This window comes from Dipteris shenzhenensis, chromosome 23, assembly GCF_047967505.1.
Source record: "Dipteris shenzhenensis isolate YYH24624 ecotype China chromosome 23, Dip_SZ_1.0, whole genome shotgun sequence".
Lineage (NCBI taxonomy): Eukaryota > Viridiplantae > Streptophyta > Polypodiopsida > Gleicheniales > Dipteridaceae > Dipteris > Dipteris shenzhenensis.
The window spans coordinates 21561498-21582671 of NC_141618.1; the positions used below are offsets into that span (position 1 = coordinate 21561498).

Consider the following 21174-nt stretch of genomic DNA (forward strand, 5'->3'; position numbering starts at 1 on the left):
GTGATAGCCGTTGTTTGTAAGGCGATGCCCATTTTCCCACGTGGGCAGGCATTGGTGTGTGAATTGAAACGACTCTATCGCTGATTCAAGGAGCCTCAGATGAACATGGGCGGGCACAAGTGTGTAAAACACCCTTAGACGATCTTGCTAGTTAAGGAAGCCCAAAAAGATACTCTCAGTATTAGAGCTAGAGCTCGTCGTCTCTCCCGCGCACATGTGTGCTTAGATGACCTTGCTAGTTAAGAGCTTGTTCATGTGGTTTGCAACCAAGTGGAGCGCCAAATTTAAATTGGGTTCACCTTGGAGGAAAACCAAGTTGCTCCTTGAGCCCTTGCTTTGGAGTAGGGGCCAACCAAAAACCCAGGTTGCTTGTCAACATCGCAAGACAAGGACAAGCTGTTTGCAAACCAACCTGCTGCGTGAACAGGCCCTAAGGAAGCCCAAAAAGGTGGTATGGGGTTGCTTGTTTTGTGTGTGTGGAGACCGCTTGAACTTTCTAGAGAGGGGACTGACAGGTGGCAGCGACCACCGCCTAATCGGTCAAAACAGGGGTTTTAGACGGACAGGTGATAGGTTGGCGCGGCGTGAAAGGAACCGGCCATTCCGGTTTCCCTTATCTTTGTGAAAGGAAGGAATAATCTCTGCGCTTGGCAGTTTCCTTAAAAAAGAGAATTGACCTTTTCTTATTTTTTTACTTTTTCCGGTTTTGTTATTGGCCTGCCCTCGTGACGAGAGTTAGCCAAATGCTCGCCAAATGCTCAACTCTACAAATGCTCTATCAAAGCACCACTCAACAAATGCTCAGTCAAGCGCAGACAGAGAGAGGAGAGAGAGAGATAGAGGCCCATTAGACCCACCGCTCGCATCAGCTCGAGACCAAGAGGTTGAGAGACACTGCCTAGTCCCTAGTAAAGACAGGTAGCGATAGCAAAGAGACGTCACAAATAGGAGAAAGAGAGAGAGAGAGCGCGCGCGCGCGCAGTTGCGAGGTCAATTAGAAGAGAAGACCCTTTACTGTTGCTGCAGTTCTTCGGTCTGGAGATAGCAACAGTTCTTCGGTCGTGTCCGGAGGTTCAGACCTAGATCGAGTCACAGCGAGCGAAAACAAGTTGTACGGAGAGAAAGAGTCTGTGAGAGAGAGAGAGAGTGTGTGTGTGTATAAGCCCCAAGTTCGAGGGAGGGAGGGTAATAAGCTTGTGGAGAGAGAGAGTGTGTGTGTTTAAGGCCCAAGTTCGAGGGAAATAAGCTGAACAGCCAAGGCGTGGGAGTAGTAAGCTCGCCAGCCAGCTATGTTGGAGCTGGGTGATAGGAACGTCAGCCAAACAGAAAACAGCGGTAGCTAGAGATAAAGAAGAGAGGTATGTTGAGCCCAGGTGAGGCGGCAAAAGGAGCAACAGCGAGAGGAGAACCTGAAAAGCACGTGATCGAGAGAGAGCGAGTGAGAACGACAGCAGTTAGTGTTAGGTAACTTACGTTCGTTGAAGTAATATAATATAATAAGCAAGAGCAATGATAAAAAACAGACAGAATTCATAAAGCATATCCTCTAGTAGCTTACCACGTCTCCTCTATAGATATCCCATAGATGATATAGCACTCCAATCTTGCAATCCATCTCCTCCATCTCGTTTCTTCCATCACCACCTCCCTCGAGTTCCTTCTCCTCTCTTCCTCCTCACCTTCTCCGTTGCCTCTCCTTCCTCCTTTCCTTTGATATGATTCCTAACCTTGTCCATAGCCGCCACATGGAGCACCTCCACCAGCGCTTTGCTGCACTCCAGAGCTGTAACACCCTCGATAGAGCCGGACAGACCGTTGTATCGGACTTGGAGGGAACCTTGCTGCGATCCTCAAGTCCCTTCCCTTACTACCTGCTTCTGGCTCTGGAGGCAGGCAGCCTGCTGAGAGCCTTCCTGCTGTTGCTGCTCTCTCCGATTTTATGGTGTCTCTGGCACGTTTTTCTGAACGAGGCTCTCGCCATACAGATCCTTGTCTTCGTCTCCACAGCTGGGCTGAAGTTCTCCGAGGTGGCCGGGGTGTCGAAGGCAGTGCTTCCGAAGTTCTTCCTAGAGGATTTGCACAGTGATTCTTACAGAGTGTTCACGTCGTGCAGCAAAAGATATGTGGTGACATCCATTCCGAGGGTCATGGTGGAGTATTTTTTGAAGGAACATGTGGGCATAGATGAGGTATTTGGCACGGAATTGCAGGTTACTGCAGCAGGCTACTGCACTGGACTCGTAGCTGGCCCTGGCGTCCTGCTCGACACAGGCAAGGCTGATACTGTGAAGAAAGTGTCTGGAGATCAGGCTCCAGATATTGGGCTAGGAAACGGAGAGTCAGCTTATCGCTTTCTGTCATTGTGCAAAGTAAGTGGTATTCCATTTCTAAGTTTGAGGATGATTAAACGTATAGCTACTTTCGTTAACCTCTGAACGATAAGTGGGCTTGTTTTCCAGTAGAGATGCTTAATAGTGAGGGCTTGCCCAAGTGCCAACTGATTTACTGAGCAGGAAAGAAAGCCTTGCATGTGACCTTGCGTTGGAAAGAGTGCCTTGAATGTGATCTTTCTGTTGGAAAGAAAGCCTTGAATGACATCTTGCTGTTGTATAGATTACCTTGAACCGAGCTTAACCGATAAGGGTCAGCAACCTTTCCGTTGTTGGCGCCTATGCTACTTTTGGCATTGGATGCGATCTTGCTGTTGGAAGGAAAGCCTTGGATGTGATCTGTGAGCTTGCTGTTGGAAAGGAATCCTTGATTGTACTCATCTTGCTGTTGGAAAAAAAGCCTTGAACGTCTCTTAGCATTGGATACGTCTGATCACATGCTTCTGTAGCGAACAGATTTCGCTGTTGTAAAATTAGTTCCTTTCCATTGTGAAGGCTACCTGGCGCTGCAATTTCTATGTTATTTGTAAGTTGTCTCACGGGCTATCTGCTACTGGCAGGAAGCGTATATCGTTCCAACAGCCAAGGATGTGAATGCAGTTCCACGAGAGAAGTATCGCACCCCTCTCGTGTTTCACGACGGAAGACTGGTTTTGCGGCCTACTCCCTTGTCAACCCTGGCTGTTTTTCTGTGGATTCCCATCGGCTTAGCTTTGGCATTGATGCGCATCATTACGGCTCTGTGCCTGCCCATGGAACTCGGATTTCCCTGCGCAGCTCTCTTAGGAGTCTGCGTCAGGGTGAAAGGAGCGCCACCTCTCCCTCTCCCGAAGGGCCACAAACAAGGCATTTTGTTTGTTTGTACACACCGTACGTTGATTGATCCGACCTTTCTGTGCTTGGGGCTTCGTCGGAAAGTGAGAGCTCTTACCTACAGCGTAAGCAAGGTCTCGGAGATGATAGCGCCCATAAGAACAGCTTACTTGACGAGAGACAGGGAAGAAGACGCGAGGCTAATCGGGGAGCTGCTGGAGAAGGAAGAGGATCTGTTCGTGTGTCCAGAGGGAACGACATGCCGTGAGCCATATCTGCTGAGGTTTAGCTCGTTGTTTGCAGAGTTAACAGAGCACATAGTGCCAGTGGCGATGAGGGCGGAAATGAACTGGTTCCACGGAACGACAGCGAGGGGATACAAATCACTGGATGCGTTCTTTTTTCTCATGAATCCGAGGCCTGTGTATGAGGTGATCTTTCTGGATAGATTGCCGAGGGAGCTAACAGTATCTGGAGGGAAGCCGAGTGTGGAGGTGGCAAAGCTAGTGCAGAAACAGCTTGCGGATGCGTTAGGATATACCTGCACTAATTTTACTCGCAAAGACAAGTATACGATTCTTGCAGGGCACGATGGAACTGTGAAAGATACGCGATTCACGCCGAAGTCGGCTATGGCGCACAATAAAATCAACAGCAAGGATAACAGCAGCGACTCTGCCCCTCAATCGATGATCAGCAACAGCAAACGCGGGTTCTGAGTCACCTCCATCGGCCTTGCTCATCTTCATCGTCTTCTTCAAAAGCTGCACAGACAAGGGTCACACGATAGCGATTTATCTCAATCGCCTTTCGAGCCTAGTTTCATGAATTTCATGTTCTTCAGAACAAGCTAGCTTGTTAGCAAGCAAACAATCAAGCAAGCATCCCATACCAACCTTGGGCTTCTTGATCCTCCTGAACAGCAGCGCCAATCAGCTTCTCGCTGCAGGCAATCTTGTGTCATTTTGTCGTTGCAAAGATCCCTCAGCAGCAGCATCATCTGCAGGCTGAGCTGTAGAAGTTGTAGTCTATTTGCCATCTCCTTATTTCATTCAATCAACAAGCTTTGCGCTTCTTCAGCTATCAGCAAAGGTTTAAAAATCTGTAATTTGTCTTCCTAGTTCTCGTGTTCCCGCAATCATCACGCCAAATTAAGTGAATCAGCATCGTTATAATTCGTTATCTGCATCAGCAAAGCTTCTCAGTTTTTCGATTAGTCACTTGTTCCAATCACTGTGTCTTTTGCGCACCGTTATCACCCTGTCTTTTGCGTGCCGTCGCATATGCAGCAAGGCTGCAAAGTTGACCAGCTAATCCGAGCAATGAGCAATCGATGCAGATGTGTATCGATGATAGCCCATGGTTTGCGTAGCATCCACACTAGCAATCTGCCAGCTAGAGCCCAGCAAGGACGACATTTAATTCAAGCTAAGCGAATCGATCTGCCCTCCGTGGGCAGCATGCGGGGCGTTTACTTGCCATCAAAAACGGGTGGTCCAAGCAATGTACAGCGATTAAACGTCGACAGTTTTTTGTGCAGCATTTCAATTTTCTTCAAAACCATGGACCATGCATCGTACAGCGGTTAACGTCGCGAGAGAGAGACAGTTATGTGGAAACCATGGACCATGCATTGTACAGCGGTTAACGTCGAGACTGACTCGAGAGAGAGAGACAATTGTGTAGCCCGCTGTCCACAGGTGACAGCATTTCTTCGAAACCATGGAGTCATGGACGATACAAAGTACAGATTTTAAACCATGGAGTCACGGACGATACAAAGTACAGATTTTAAGTACTCTTAAGGGTGGGTATTGGCGTATTTCTGTGCTGGCAATATTGATATGGGAGTATGTGACATAATGGCGCTCTCTCTCTCTCTCTCTAATTTGAAAGTAGCTTAGGGGCACACATCCAACAGTAACACTGCTTGGTCTTGGACCTTGGTGCTAGAAAAAGACCTTTTTTTAACCAATCAAAAAACCTTTTACTGTTCTACTTAACCAGTCCTCAAAGGCTTCAACTTTTTTTAACCTGTAATTTCAAGCTTAGTTCAAAAATTGATTAGTGATTTCAAGCTTTTTTATAACAAGTGGCCGAGTGATTAATTTACATCCCATACCTCATACTTTCATTATAAAAACAAAGAATGACTTTATTACTACATGTTAGAATGTGGAAAGATATTCATTGTTCACTTCAATTGAGAACAACTTGCAAAATTATCAAAAACCCTTGGCATCTTTAAAAACAAGAATAAGATGCTACATGTTTGGAATAATCTCACAACTTCCATCTTGGAACAATCATATCGTGACCTGAAGGTTGTGTCTCCTCTCGTGTGTTCTTTAGATGATTCCTAAAGCAAAAGATTCAAAATTTCAAATTAAATATCTTACAAGATATATCAAGCTATAACCTTCAAACAATAAATTTAAAACGAATTGCAATCACCTTACCTACCTAGCTTAAATAGTACAAGACTATCCTCGCCATCCATGAATTATAGCTATAAAATGACACAAAGTCATAATAACAATAGGTATACTTTAGAAGATTGTATGTTTTACAAATAATAATGCAATACATACACAATTCAATTCTTAAAACAATCTAAATGATTGTTTGTTGGTCTCAGACTTTTGTACCATAATCCATCTCACGTAGAAGAATAGAATAGAATAGAATGTTGTATTATCGTCCTCGGGGGGTCGGAAAACGACCCATGGGACCTCATCTGATCAGAGAAGATACAAAAAAGGAAGTCTCTATCCTCCAAAGAGGAAGGGGTGATAAAGTAACACAGTATCACTGCTTTATAGCCTACGACATTGTGCATTGTTCTCTGTGCTTAAGAATCCTACCAATATATGTGTCCAAGATAGGAGGATGTACATGCGTGAGTAGGCTCACAAGATTTGAGTGCCTCTCTACGACATTCTGAAAATCTTTCCTTATGTGGGCATACTGTGGGCATGTCAATAAAACATGTGCTTCTGTCTCCACGTCCTGCAAATCACACATTTGGCAAATTCATCGATCTCTTGAAGTATCTCCCCAGGCTCCTCTCTCCACCTCTAGCATATGAGAATAGGTATGCATACTTGCAATATTACTTGCAATATTACGCCTGACATTAATAGGTATGGGCATGCTTATGTATCTTTGAACATTGTCCTTTGCTTGAGCATATGTGCTCCAATAGCTGGGACTAATATGTTGGCAATAGTATTCAAACTTAGCTCTTTTCTTAGTTGATTGCCATTTGTGATGCAATGCTTCAAGGAGCGCTTTTTGAAGTGCCTCCTCATCCATTTTGTCTGAGGGGCTATCTAAATATGAGGCGACTTCCCACCTTTGGAACCAGCCATGAATATCTAGCCACCATCTTGAGGATAGTATCTTACTCTTATTTGTTTTTTGAAGTCTTCTACTTGCTTCCCATGCCTTTCTTGGTAGTCTGTGTATGTCCATGGCCTTGACCTTCTTGATGTATTTGAAAACTCTTTCCAATGCCCTTATTTCAATTGGTTTGGTGCCAGTCTCTAGAAGCATGATTGAGTAGGGTGTGGTAATTTTGATTCCCAAGTGCTTTCTGATGAATGATTTTTGCATCTTCTTAATATCATCCCATTTTGATGCTGAGATACTTCCTCCCCAAACTTCCACCCCATATAACACTGTCTGTACAACATATGCATCAAAAAGGATTTGTCTAATACCCCATCTTATAGTGTCACTATTCCTGCAATCATTCTCAAACTGATAGTACTTACCCCACCCTACATCAATCCTTCTTTGAACACAATCACTCCACCTGTGATTTGCTGGTATATCCATCCCTAGGTATTTGAAAGTTTGCACTCTTGCAATTTGCTGGCCATTGTACATAATATTTGGTGTGTTTGCTGGCTGTACTGTTTTGACTATCATCATCTTTGTTTTGTTGACATTAACAGCAAAGCCACTTTCCACACAAAATTTATGAAGTACATGCATCATCCATCCCACCTTTTCTGCTGTGTGTGAGAAGAAAACAACATCATCTGCATACAATAGCAGTAATACAGCATATCCCAAGATTTGAGGGCTGTCTATGCTCTTTTCTTGTAGTGTCTCCTCGAGCGATTCTTCTAGTCTATCAATGCATAAGCCAAACAATGTAGGTGACAGTGGGCATCCCTGTTTCACCCCCATATTGCTGTAGAACGCTGTTGATAGCCCATTTTTTCCCTTGAGTTGGAATGTTACCTTCTCATATAGCCTAAAAACTGCTATCCTGAGTTGGTGTAGTACTTCCAACTGCAACATTCTCTCCCATAAACTGTTTCTGGGCACCATATCGAATGCTTTCTTAAAATCTATAAAGCAACAAAAAAGGGTTTTGCCTTGTAGCCTACTCTCCTCCATTAAAACTCGTATAGTGACCAGATGATCCACAATGCTGTGAGCTTTCCTAAAGCTTGCTTGTCCAATGGCCCTTTTTTTATGCAACTCTGCCCATAGGCTGAGTTCTGACTCAATTATTGTGCTAAACAGTTTTTCCATTGTGGAGCTCACCATTATGGTTCTATAATTGGTAAGTTGATTGCGGTTCCCTCCTTTGTAAAGTGGCTTTATCCAATTCTTTTGCCATTCGGGTGGAAAACCATTGAGTAGCCCTACTAGGCATCTTCGTGTGTATTCATTTGTCCATTTTATAAGTTCTGCACTCAATTGCACTGTGTCCGATGCTTTTCCATTAGCCATCTTCTTCAGCCCTTCATTCACATCATCCAATGAAAAGACGTTTGGGCCATTATAATGAACTATCTCTGCTGTCATAGGTGGGGCTTGGGTGTGCACATACAATTGTTTGACATATTGCAGCATTTCTTCCTCTATGAAGTCCCCTATTATGTCTCTTGGTCTACCTTTAGTGCGTCTCCATGTCCCCTTTGGGTTTTTAGCAAAATCGATAGCGTCTTCCCATTCCTTTTCCAGTAAATATTTCCTCTTCTTTCTTCGAGTGAGTGTATGGAAGAGCCTTTCTGCTTTTTTACGTTCCTCATCATCTGTCATTAGTTTCAACCTTATCCTGGCCACTTTGCAATTCTTATCAAACCATTTATTTTGTGGCAAACCCTTCCTACATGCTTTACCACTCTTTTTCTTGCCTAACGCAATTTCTCCTGCTGAGAGAAAAACCCTTCTTGTTTCATCCCAATTTAATTTGCATATATCCTTCATTAATTCGTCAACAACATCAGCATATTTCTCTCTTTGATCTAGGCATAGTCGGAAGGTCCAATGTTCAGCTATTTGCTTTGCAAGTTCTGCTTGATGGGGCATATGCATCTCAACATAGAGAGGGGTGTGATCTGATTCCGGGTACTTAGAACCGATTGTAAAATCAGTCACAAGATGTATTGCATCGAGCGAGATCAATGCATAATCTATTACACTAGATCCTCCACTAGGTGGGAAGCATGTTGGTACCCCTGTTTGTGGATAAACCTGCCCCATTCATCACGATCAAATGGAGGCCATTGATCATGCTGGTTAATGTGTCACCATATGCATTGACCTTCTTATGATGTGAATGACGGCACCAACTATGATCTATGTGCATTTCCTCTTCTTTGTTGTACTCATGCTCTAAGAAGAGAGAGAGAGGGAGAGAGAGGGAGAGAGAGAGTAGTACAAGAGCAAGCAAAGGACATCATAAAATATGAAAAATCCCATCCACTAGACATCCATTATTCCTCTAGAGTACATCCCTTCAAAATCAATATAAAACATACTCATACATAACTAAGAAGCCAAGGTTTAAGACTCAAAAGAAGAAGAAGAAACAACGTCGTACACACTAAGATGGAGCTATGGTATAAAACACATCATAAAATATGATTTTTCTATTGGATCCTCAAATAAAACCAGCTGAGGGTCCTTTTTTTTCATCATTGGCCATATGTGTTTATAATTTTCTAAATTGAATTCAGCAAAAAAAACCCACACATTCAAGCAATCAAACATAAAGAAGAACCACTCATTCAAATCATTAGGGGAATTTTGGACTCAAAAAGGGCCTCATAAGGAGTGGATTAGCAAAATGAATTAAGAACTTATAAGGTCTATAAAGGGTTCCATCACCCCCATATGCGTCCAAAAAAGTACACCTCCTTAGGCTTTGTTGGTCCCAAAAAGTGCACCTCCCTCTCCCACTTAGAGGATCCCCACCATGTGCAAGAAGTCCATCCTCTTTATACTCCAAGGTGGTCTCCGCTCCTAAAAAGTATCTCGGGGGTACTTCTTCCCCCAAAATTTTAAAATTTTTCAAAAGTGCCAAAAATGACCTGAAACCCTTCCAAACCTTCCCCCAAACCATGCATATGCACCCAACTCGCTTCTTTCATTTTGTAATTATCCAGCAATACCACCTGGCATGTATCATGATGACAAATGTTGTGCTATGTTTGTTCAGCACATTAGTCAATCAATGTTTAATACACATATCTCGAGACTAAAGAAGTCTCCTTTCTTTAGTTTAATGATGGATGAGTCTATTGACATTGCAGTGACTCAGCATTTTATTGTCCATGCATCCTTTTTGGAGGACTCTAGCCCAATAACGATTTTTTTTGGCTTGTTAGAGATTGAGAGTGGAACATCAAAGAGTTTCATAATGCAACCATGCGATTCTTGACTGATCTTGGTCTTGATATAAGAAAGATGATTTGCTTTAGCTCTGATAGAGCTTCTGCTATGATTGGTCATCATCGAGGATTATCCACTCTTTAAAAAAAGGATAATCCCTTTATGACAAATATTCATTGTGTTGCAAATAGATCTAGTCTATGTGCATGAGATGCAGTTAAAGATTCTCGAACTGCACAGCATATCGATGAATGTATGAGTTCAATTGTTGTTGGTTTATTCTCAAAAAGTGCTTTAAAAACATTAATTTTAAAGGAGTTAGAAATTGAATTTGGTTGCACCATATTGCATATGAGTCACATTCGTAAAGTCTATTAGTTAAGTAGACACCAGGTGGTTCACAAAGTTTGTAAATCCCTTGAGCCATTATTGGCACTAACAAAAGCAGAGAATGCTTCTCTTTTTGAAAAAATATGTAGGTTTGAATTTTTATATAATCTTCACTTTATGGCAGATATTCTAGAGAGGCTTTCTATTCTTAGCAATGTGTTTCAAAGCACCTTTGTTGAGATTTCATATGTCGTAAGTCTCATTAATATTGAGATAGAAGGAATCACGACATAATTTATTAGTGAGTGATAGGTAGACATAAATGCCTTTAGTTTTGATAATCCAGGATATCCCATCCTGACTTTGGGCCATTTAGGGGTTAATTATATGCTCTCCGTTCATCTCTCCATGGTAATATGTATTGAAGTATTCACATACATAGAGAGCTTGATGGAAGTGATTTAGATAGGTCTATTGCATTTCAAAGATCATTTACTAGCTTAGTTATTCAAAACCTAAAAGAAATATTTAGTGATAATAGTATTTTAGCTAACTTAAAGGCTTTGGTTCCTTCTAGTTTGCCATTGACATCTCCTCAATTTAGAGAGTATGGTCATGCAAAAATTAATAAGCTAGTATCTTTTTATGGGGGAAAATCATTAGGAGGCAATGGTGAGGAGTTTGAGGCATTGATTAATGCACACCAAACAAAAAGGGAATACCAATACTTTAAGCCACAAGGTCAACATGAATGGAGAGAATTGGGCTTAAGAGATACATGGGTTCAGATAGGGAAAAACATTACAATGAGAGAAAAGTATCCTATGCTATTGAGACGAGCTGGGATTGCTATGTTGCAATGTTGTAGTACTGCATCATGTGAGCAAGGGTTTAGCACACAAAACTTAATTAAAAACAAATTGAGAAATTGCTTATCCACCAAGAGTGTGGATGCGTTGATGCTTATATCCATTGAGCGACCACCATCAAGTGAATTCGATTTCTCTTATGCAATTCAAATGTGGACAAATGGAGCCAAAACAAGTCGACATATCTTCAGTGAAAGTGTGAGGTAAATTATTTTATAATAATCTTATCAATCAAATCGCTTACTTAGGTATACTAATATGTTTTATTATCATTACCAACATGTTTTCATATATGGTTGTGTAGGTTGAATTAAGATCATGACGAGTTTGCATATTGAACTCTCTCTTTTTCTCTCTCTCTCATGTGTGTATGTGATGTATCACATGTGTGTATATGTGTGGGACTTAGGCATGATGTGTTGTCTTTGTGCCTTATGTGTGTGTGTGAGCATTAGGGGAATTTTGGACTCAAAAAGGGCCTCTTGGATCAGTCCCTTAAGATTTGTGATTAGTAAACCAACCAATGGGAAGGCTTGGGCATTAAAAGAATGGAGGATTCCATATTGGCCTCTCATTGGTGGAGAGACTTCCCTTGGTCCCCACTAGGCTCCCACTTGCCTCCTCTTTCCCCCACCACCTCCTGGGGCATTTACTCCCCCCCTTGACTTTTTCATGGTCCCCCTACCCTCCTCCCTCACTCCGTGGGCCCCCAAAATCGCAAGTTTTTTTCCCTCCAAAAAATCAAAATTTTCCAAAAATGTCCCCAACCCCCCAAACACCTCCCAAGAGGCCCCCCAAACTATTCCCATTGACTCCCGACTTTCCTCCTAGCCTCTTTCTCCTCTCAGCCTCCTCCTCCTCCTCTCAACCTCCTCTCAGCCTCCTCCTCCTCCTCTCAACCTCTTCCTCCTCTCAGTCTCCTCTCAGCTTCCTCCTCTCAACCTCCACTCATCCTCCCCCTCTCAATATCCTTAGCCTCCTCTCAACATCCTCACAATCTCTTCTTGCTCTTAGCCTCATCCTCTCAATCTCTTCCTCTTTTCTTTCTCCCATTCTTTCCATATTTATGAAGCGCTCCTCTTCCCCTAGACCAGATGTAAGACACAATTTGAAGGAGTACTTCATTTTGGGATTGCTCAAAAGGGGCTTATGGGAGCGAGGATAAGAGGAAAATGTTGTGGAGAGAGAAAGAGTGTGTGTGTGTGTGAGAGAGAGAGAGAGAGAGATATGGATTCCCATGCATTGTGTGTGTGTGTGTGTGTGTGTGTAAGAGAAAGAGAGAGAGAGAGAGAGAGAGAGAGAGAGAGAGAGAGAGAGGGAGAGATGGATTCCCATGTTCTATGCATGTGTGTGTGTGTGTGTCAGTGAGAGAGAGAGAGAGAGAGAGAGAGAGAGAGAGAGAGATGGATTCCTATGGATCATGATGTAGTGGACACAATAAAGATTTGATTTGATTCCTAGGCTTTGTTTAATTTGAAATTATTTTGTAGATATTGTGATTTCTATTACTAAGTTAACGATTTTAAAGAAATACTAATGATTTACTTATTGCAATTGTCAGGATGCATCAGATTAATTCTTTTAGAATCTATTACTTTAGGTTAATTGTTGTATTTAGTTAGCCAGGACAACTTTGAATTACTACATGAATCAGTGATAAAGAAAAATAGGTTGTGCATGGATGAGAGTAGCTAGGTTGTTTGTGGGATCTTGTCGATGAGGTGTAGATGAAAGTCTTGAAAACAACTGATGGGGCATGGATTCCTTTAGAATGAGTTTCTTTATTAGGTAGTAGGTTGTCTTTGGGATCTTGTGGATGAGGTATAGATGTACGTGTTGTGTTTGGGATTTTAAATCAATAGCTGTATGGTCTTTAAAAATGTACTACTTTTAAAGATTTTGTAGGTTTAGCTAGATATGAGTCTTTATTTACTCAATAAATCCCAATGGTGCCAAAATACACCACCTCATGCATGGATCAGACAAATTAATATGTATTATGTTGTGTATATGAAATATGTATGTAGCTATTTGGAAGTTATATTTGCTTGTTGGACATTACATCACATTTGAAAAAAATCAGACATAATTGCATGTGATCACTTGTATTTATTATTTACATAGAATGGGAGTTGGCAACTTAAACCCCCAAGTAATACATGCTTTGATTGAATACTCCAAGTAACATTTTGGGAAGGTTCTACTCTTAGGTATTGCTTATATTTAGAGCTAGATGGATTTTTAAATTCAATTAATAACTTTGACTCATGAATAATATAAGTTAGAGGGGATATCATAATTGAATATGTATTTAAAAACTTTGCTTTTATAATATTGTCAATTATATAACATTTTTTAAAGACCTTCTTCAAATGTACCAAGAATTTGGATGTAATAAACACAATGCGTCATTTTTAAATTTAAATTATGTGGAAATCAAGCATGCAAAGATTCAGGAAGAAGACAGGACAGGACAAAGGTGGGAAAAAAATATAGCGTGCACGTTAGCAAGAGGTGAATTTCTCACTTTTTACTAAATTGTTTCAATAATAAGAGCTACTACTCTTGCCTTGTGACTTGTAGCATTTTAAATCCTATGAAAAAACAAAGGAATCCATGATTTTTTCCTAGGAGGATACAAGGAAGTAGACTAGTAAATGAGAGCTCCAAAAGATAGACAAGCTATCCTAGGAGGCCACTTATTGTTTTACAACTGAAGCTATAGCGTGCATGTTAGCAAGAGGTGAATTTCTCACTTTTTACTAAATTGTTTCAATAATAAGAGCTACTACTCTTGCCTTGTGACTTGTAACATTTTAATTCCTATGAAAAAACAAAGGAATCCATGATTTTTTCCTAGGAGGATACAAGGAAGTAGACTTGTAAATGAGAGCTCCAAAAGATAGACAAGCAATAGAGACCACTAGAGAAGGATCCCCAAGCCAAAACATCAATCAAGACACTAGACAATTGGAATATGCAAAATCTGCAAGATGTCCTTCTGGCTTACATGCATGAGGCTAAAGCCCAAGTCACCTTGGTGCCTTTCTCGGGACCAACTAGACGATCATGGAGCCTAACTTTGACTACATGGCCAAAAAAAGAAATAAAGTGTAGCTTAATTATTTGTAGAATACACGTGCATATGGACTTCTACATCATGCATTTTGAAAACACAATTCACCCACCCTTTTCTTGTATACCAACCCTTATCTTGCCCCTCCATCTACACCTTTGTCTCCATCTCCATCCTTATCTCCACCTCCACTTACACCCTTTTCCTCTATCTCCACCTACTTGCAAGCTTAGCTCATTATTGTGAGAGGTTGTTTCAGGCCCATGTCTATTTTCCATGTTCCTTAATTATGGTCCACCTAATCCCTATACTATCAAAAAGTACCCACACAATGATGGCATTGCACTATCACAATATGTGTATGTCGATTATCTTGTACTATCTGCAATGACAAAAGCTTCTCCCATAAAACTTGTGCATGATGAATACATACAAATTAGACATGCACGGCATATATTTTTCAGTCATTTTTTGATCTCCTACAATTTTGGTCGAAGAGGTGAGGATATAGATGCATAAATTCCTTGAAACTTCTGACCGTAAGAATATTCCCCAAGATACGGCCCTAGAATCCCTAATGTTCCATCCTTTTGTAAATCTATTTTGGCTTCCTCTATATATAATTGGGCAAATCCTCTTTCAATAATAGAATCACTTTCAATATTATGTATGATTGTTTTACAATTCACACGATTGAAATTAGAGAGAGAGAGAGAGAGAGAGCAATGAGAAAGAGGGTAAGATACAGAAACACTAGCTAAAATTCCACCTTGTCTTTAAAGTACAGGTTACGATTTTGGGTAATTTAGTGTAAAAAATAGACTGATAATTAGTTCACTTGAAGGATTTCTTTATTTGGATTGGCTAACTTGAAGATTTGATAATGTATTTTACACTTGGGGGATTCATCTCATCAATTTGAGTGTACCACATGCACGTGAATTCAAAAGGAGAGGTATTTCAAAATTTTAGTGTACCACATGCATTCAAAAGGAGGGGTCTTTCAATTGAAATTTTGGGGAAAACTTAACAAGATTACAATAATAGTTGTTTTACTTTAGCTTAAGAAAAGATCCATTAGTTCATAAGAGGAGTGGTTTAATTGGGCGGGGATTGGATTTCAGTTGAGGGGTTTCTAAAATATCCCTTGAATGCACGTTCTACATAGGGTTTCTTAGTAGTGCACCGATTTCACTCGAGCTGAAATTGATAGATAATGTAGCATTTCTCCACACTTTTTGACTAGTAGGGATGATAATGAATTTTGAGCCAATGAGAAACTAATGTCCACTATTCATTTTCATAGGCCAACGCAAGGGCTAGTGTACGTATACATGAGGCCATGAAATCAAATTTCTGACTTAGAGAGTTGACTAGCTACATAAGGTACACTTATACATGCCATGATGTGGGTGTACAAGAGCGAACAGTGCCACATGTTAAGTTAGAGTAAGCTCACGAAAGCACGTTTTGAACAATAAGACCACTATGGCTGGCATGGTTGATTTGAGCCGTCACTATGGTAGTTGTCACTGGTTTGATCCATTGCTCACAAGTTTGATTAACCACTCACGACTGTGTTTGATGGTTCGTGGTAGTTGACGTGGCTGGTTTGATCCATTGCTCACTATTTTGATCTATCTCTCATGGTTGCATTTGAGTGATAATGGTGGTTGATGGGGTTGGTTTGAGCCATTGTGGCAGCTGATATGGCTGATTGATCCACCATGGTAATTGACGTCCCTGTTTTATCCTATTGATCATGGTTGATTTGATCTATGACAATGGTTCACATCATTGATTTGAGCCACTTCTCTTGGTTGGTTTGAGCGACAATTATTTGACATGGCTAGTTTGAACCATTGCAGTGACTGATGTCACAAGTTGGATCCTAGTTTGTGTTGAGAGTTCACGCTCAACATCATGTGATCATGTGTGCATAGCACCATCACGTGATCATATGTGCATAGCACTAACCTTATAGAGTGCTATAAAGGAAAGGGTTAGATCCCCTAACCCTAACCCTAAAAGGGTTTGTATATATTCTATTTTTTCAACTAAATCAAGTGTACAGTTAGTCATTTGTGGTGTGCTCTCTAGTTGTGCCCTCTCTCCTCATCTCCACTCTTCTCCTCTCCCCTCTTCATATTTTGTCATGGTATTAGAGCTCCCTTGCCTTCCGCTAAGGCATTGCAATCCGTATGAGAGAGTGTGAGAGTGATTGAGAGTTCTCGAGTGTTCTCTTCCGTTGAGAGAACTTCATCCATTGCATGTCTGAGAATTCTGTTCATTCTTATTGTGAAAGAGAGATTTCTTCTTTCTGAGGAGAGAGGATTTCCATCAAGAGTTTCTTCAGAGACTATGAGAGAGAAATATATATTTTTGTCATAGATTTCCGTCGTTGTGATAGAAAGAATTGAGAGAGAGATAGTAATTTCTGTCATTGCATGAGTGCTCCGCAAGCACCTAGCTTCAACAAGCAAGCAGGACTACAACTCTTGCAACTCCTACAGCTAGCACTAGCCACACAAGGCGGCTTGTCCTCAAGCGGTGTCAAGAAGATATTCTACAACAACCTCTCTAAGGGCCCAACAGCGCCGAGGTGACCTCCTAGCCAAAGCAACGACCTCCACAGCTCATCTATAGTGCCTTGCCTCGCCAAACAACTCAAATCTGAAGCACTCTGCAACAACAGCTCTCCAACGTCGCTCCTTCAACAATGAGCTACGCTCCTTCAATAGCCACGCATCTGCTCCAAGCCTAGCCCACAATGCCTATACTATAGCCTCAGCTACGACTTCCTCTCTACTACCAGTAGTAAGCCTAAACGGCCAGCCTACCGATGGCTCCTCGATGACCATCTGCAATGACCCACAGGCGGAGCTCTTGACTCGTCAACCATGCCCTCTCCAACAAAGCGGACGGCTCCTACGACAGCCCACAGTATAGCCAACGAGCAGCTTCCAAGCTTCAATGCCCTCGAGTGACGCTCCATCGATTTGGCAGTGTTGCTCCATAGGCCACAAAGCTCCAGTGAGACCTCGCAGCAATGCCAAGCTCCAAATGCGCTCTCCAACGAGCTCCAATGGAAACGACAATGGAATCACCAAAGTCCATCAGAATCTTCCAAAGATTCTGTCACTCTAGCTTTCGACACGTGGCATCTATCCTCACACCCAAGGTCACCCAACCTTATCACCAAGGGTTGTCAATTTGTTGACATGTGGCAGATAGGATTTAACCTTGTGTTGGTCAGCCTAACCTTAGTCAGTTAACCAGATAAGGTTGGCCCCTAACTGTGGTTGAACAATTGTGGTTAAGTCAAGTGGACCACGGTTAAATCAATTGGTTAGATTTGTGCCACGTGGCACCCTTATCTCCAAGTGCCACATCACCACTGCCACATCATCATCGATTGCCATGTAAGCAAGCCACCTCATCTTACCACATCATCGATTGCCACATCATCAACAATTCCATGTCATTACTTCTACATCAGCATTGCCATGTCACCTTACTGACATCATCTATGCCACCTCAGCACTGCCACCTCAGCAGTCCAGTCAGACCCTCTGCAGGCACATTCCCTTGCCAGGCACAGTGTGCACAGTGTGCACACACTGCATGTGCACACTCCTGCCACCTCAGCATAGAGCTTCACAAGCACACCTCTTGCTAATCACAGTGCCACATCATCATTGCATGTGACTCCAGTGACACATCATCATTGAGCACCATTTGCACTCCTTTTGCCCCTCCACTTAGATCAAGTCATATCTCTTGATCCAGGAAGAATTTGAGGGCGCTCCAAAAAGGAAAGTCGCTTGTTTTTTTGTGCTCTACACATTTGTTACATCATGCACACATTTCGGTGCAAGTTACACTCACATTTGAGCCTCATCGTCAAAACCACTTCCTTCACGCACATTTGCCTCTACATCGATGCATCTGACCCAGCACTTAAAAAGAATAACAGAAAAGGAATTATTTGCTGTTCTTTCATCGATCGACAGTTGGTTTAGATCTAGATCAGAGTAGACTAGATTGCCATAGAGGGGACGCTTTGAATTCCCCAAGTTGCCAATCTAAGCCATGCCCGAAATTCCTAACTAGTACCTACTCGAAGTCGATCCATATGCTCACATCCGATTTCACATCATTACATTACCTGAAACCTTACGTTTATCAATTCAATGAGCAGACTTCAGAGTTTAGAGGCATTGCAGATTGATTCAGTGGGCAGATAGCATTTGATTTCACACACACATGCCACCATTGTAATGCCTATTTGGCTATCTCACGGCATCGTGCACATCATTTCAGCCTTGTAAAGCCTCTTGGCTATTCCCGGCATCATTGCCACAAGCCTTGTAATACAGATCAGATTTTATATACTGCAGTTCTATCTTCACCGATGGTATTTCACTTGGCATCTTCAGTGTATTTGCAGTTGATTCATACAGAGATTTTCAGGACACTTTTTGAGTACATTTTTTGCACCATGTCGACTAGCAACCTCAATCTGAGGCATCTGCTAAGTTAGACAACTCCAATTATAGTACATGGAAATATCGAATGGAGACCATCCTTGTGTTTCAGGACAAATGGGAGTATCTCGATGGGTCTACACCTAGACCATTGGCCGATCTAGCCACCAGTAGCTCTACTTCATCTATTGTCACAGCACCAGCAATGGAATCTACATTGGGATCTACATCTACACAAAAAATTCTCGCACCAGTAGCAGATCCTGCCATTGCCCGCCGAGCTCAAGCAAAAATCTAAAGTGTTTTCTAGATTTCAAGAATTCAAAGCCATGGTAGAAAACCAGACAGGCAGAAAGATCAAGGTCATGAGATCAAACAGTGGAGGTGAATACATGTCTTCAGCATTCATGAACTTTTGCAAAAATCACAACATATGAAGACAATTCACATGTGCAGATACTCCTAAGCAGAATGCAATAGCTGAAAGGAAGAATGGGACTTTAGCAGACAGTGCTAGAGCAATGCTTAGTGAAAAGCATCTTCTGAATCAGTATTGGGCAGAAGCAATAGCTACAGCAAACTACTTGCTTAATCGGATTCCTACCGAACCCATACAAGGTATGACTCCTTATGAAGCATTCACTGGACACAAGCCACGCATTGGGCATCTCCGCATATTTGGTTGCATAGCATATGCCCACATATATGATGATCATCACAGGAAATTGGATGCAAAGTCAAGCAAATGCATCATGGTTGGCTACAGTGAAGAAAGCAAAGCATACAAATTGTATGATCCCATCAACCGCAAAGTCATTATCTCCAGAGATGTAATCTTTGATGAGGAATCAGAATGGAAAACCTTACCTACACAGGAGATAGAAGCATCGACTTCACAGTCATCTACATAACAGGTTGATGAAGAAGAGCAAGAATTGCCAGCAACACCCCAAGCAGAGCCACAATGGCTCAGACGGTCTACTAGGGAAAGTAGACCTCCAGCCAGATTGACATATGCTCAGAAAGGCAAAGCAATTCAGGTGGAAACCACCAACTATGCTCTTATGACTACCATCATGGCTACAGAAGGGCCAGTGTACTTCGAAGATGCAATAGACAAGCCAGAATGGCAAACTGCTATGAACGAAGAAATGGATGCTTTGTATAAAAATAACACTTGGCAATTATGTGACCTTCCACCAGGAAAGAAGGCCATAGCAAACAAATGGGTATACAAAGTGAAGTACAATCCAGATGGCAGTATTTAGAGATACAAAGCCAGATTAGTTGCAACAGGATTTGCACAACAATATGGTCAAGACTATGATGAGACTTATGCTCCAATAGCAAAGATGGATTCCATATGGTTCTTGATATCACTAGCGACACTCAGTAAATGGAATGTGTATCAGCTCGATGTCAAGAATGCATTTCTCAAAGGTTATCTAGATGAGAAAGTCTACATGCAACAACCCGCAGGTTATGTTGAACCAGGAAAGGAGAAAAAGGTTTGCCATCTCAAGAAAAGTCTCTACATCTTAAAACAAGCACCCAGAAGTTGGTACAGCAGAATTGACAAGTATTTTGCTAATCTGGGATACATGAAGTCCAATGCAGATCATACTCTCTGCTACAAAGTTCAAGGGGAAGACATTACTATTGCACTTTTGTACGTAGATGATCTGATTGTGACATGAAGCAAGGATAGCTTCATCAGAAAATTGAAACAAGACTTATCTGCAGAGTTCGACATGAAAGATCTTGGACTTATGCACTATTGTCTTGGAATTGAGTTCTGGAGAGATTCAGATAGCACATTTATGAGTCAGCTCAAGTATGTTGACAGTCTCCTGAAGAAGTTTCATATGGCAGATTGCAAGATTGCAGCCACTCCCATGGAATAGAGTTTGAAACTTACTAAAGATTCAAAAAAGCCTACAGTCAATGACAGATACTACAGGCAACTCATCGGATCTCTTATATATCTGACAATCACACGGCCATATATTTGTTAGGCAGTAAGCTCACTAGCATAGTTTATGGCAAATCCAAAGCAGTCTCACTAGGATGCAGCCAAAAGAGTCTTGAGATACATCAGAGGTACAAGACAGTTTGGGATAGAATACAGAGGAAGTCATCCACGGTTGCATGGATACTATGATAGTGACTATGCCGAAGATCATGAGACCAGGAGATCGACATAGGGATATGCATTTTTCCTTGGTCAAGGTGCTATATCATGGTTCTCAAGCAAACAGCCAACTATTTCTTTGTCTTCAACTGAAGCATAATATAGGGCACTCAGGTTCAATCGGCTCAAGCATTGGCCAAAAATCCAGTATCTCACTCCAGGACAAAGCACATTGATGTCAGAGAGCACTTCATCAGAGAAAGAGTGTTACTTGGTGACATCACTCTGCAGCATTGTGATAGCAAAGAGAATGTTGCAGACATCTTTACCAAACCACTCGGTAAAGAGCTATTCGAAAAACACCAACTAGCTCTTGGTTTGACATAGAGGGAGGACATTCCCATTAAAGGGGTGTGATGGAATGTAATGCTCAGTCCTTCGA

At 41.8% G+C, this 21174-nt stretch overlaps 1 protein-coding gene across 1 annotated transcript; it reads left to right on the plus strand.

Moving 5' to 3' along the window:
- The first annotated feature begins 938 nt into the window (after positions 1-938).
- LOC147887109 (glycerol-3-phosphate acyltransferase RAM2-like) lies at positions 939-4267 on the plus strand. Its single transcript, XM_087394007.1, has 2 exons — positions 939-2369; positions 2951-4267. Exons 1-2 carry the CDS (start codon positions 1716-1718, stop codon positions 3920-3922), a joined length of 1626 nt encoding a protein of 541 aa, XP_087250133.1. The 5' UTR covers positions 939-1715; the 3' UTR covers positions 3923-4267.
- Positions 4268-21174: the final 16907 nt, after the last annotated feature.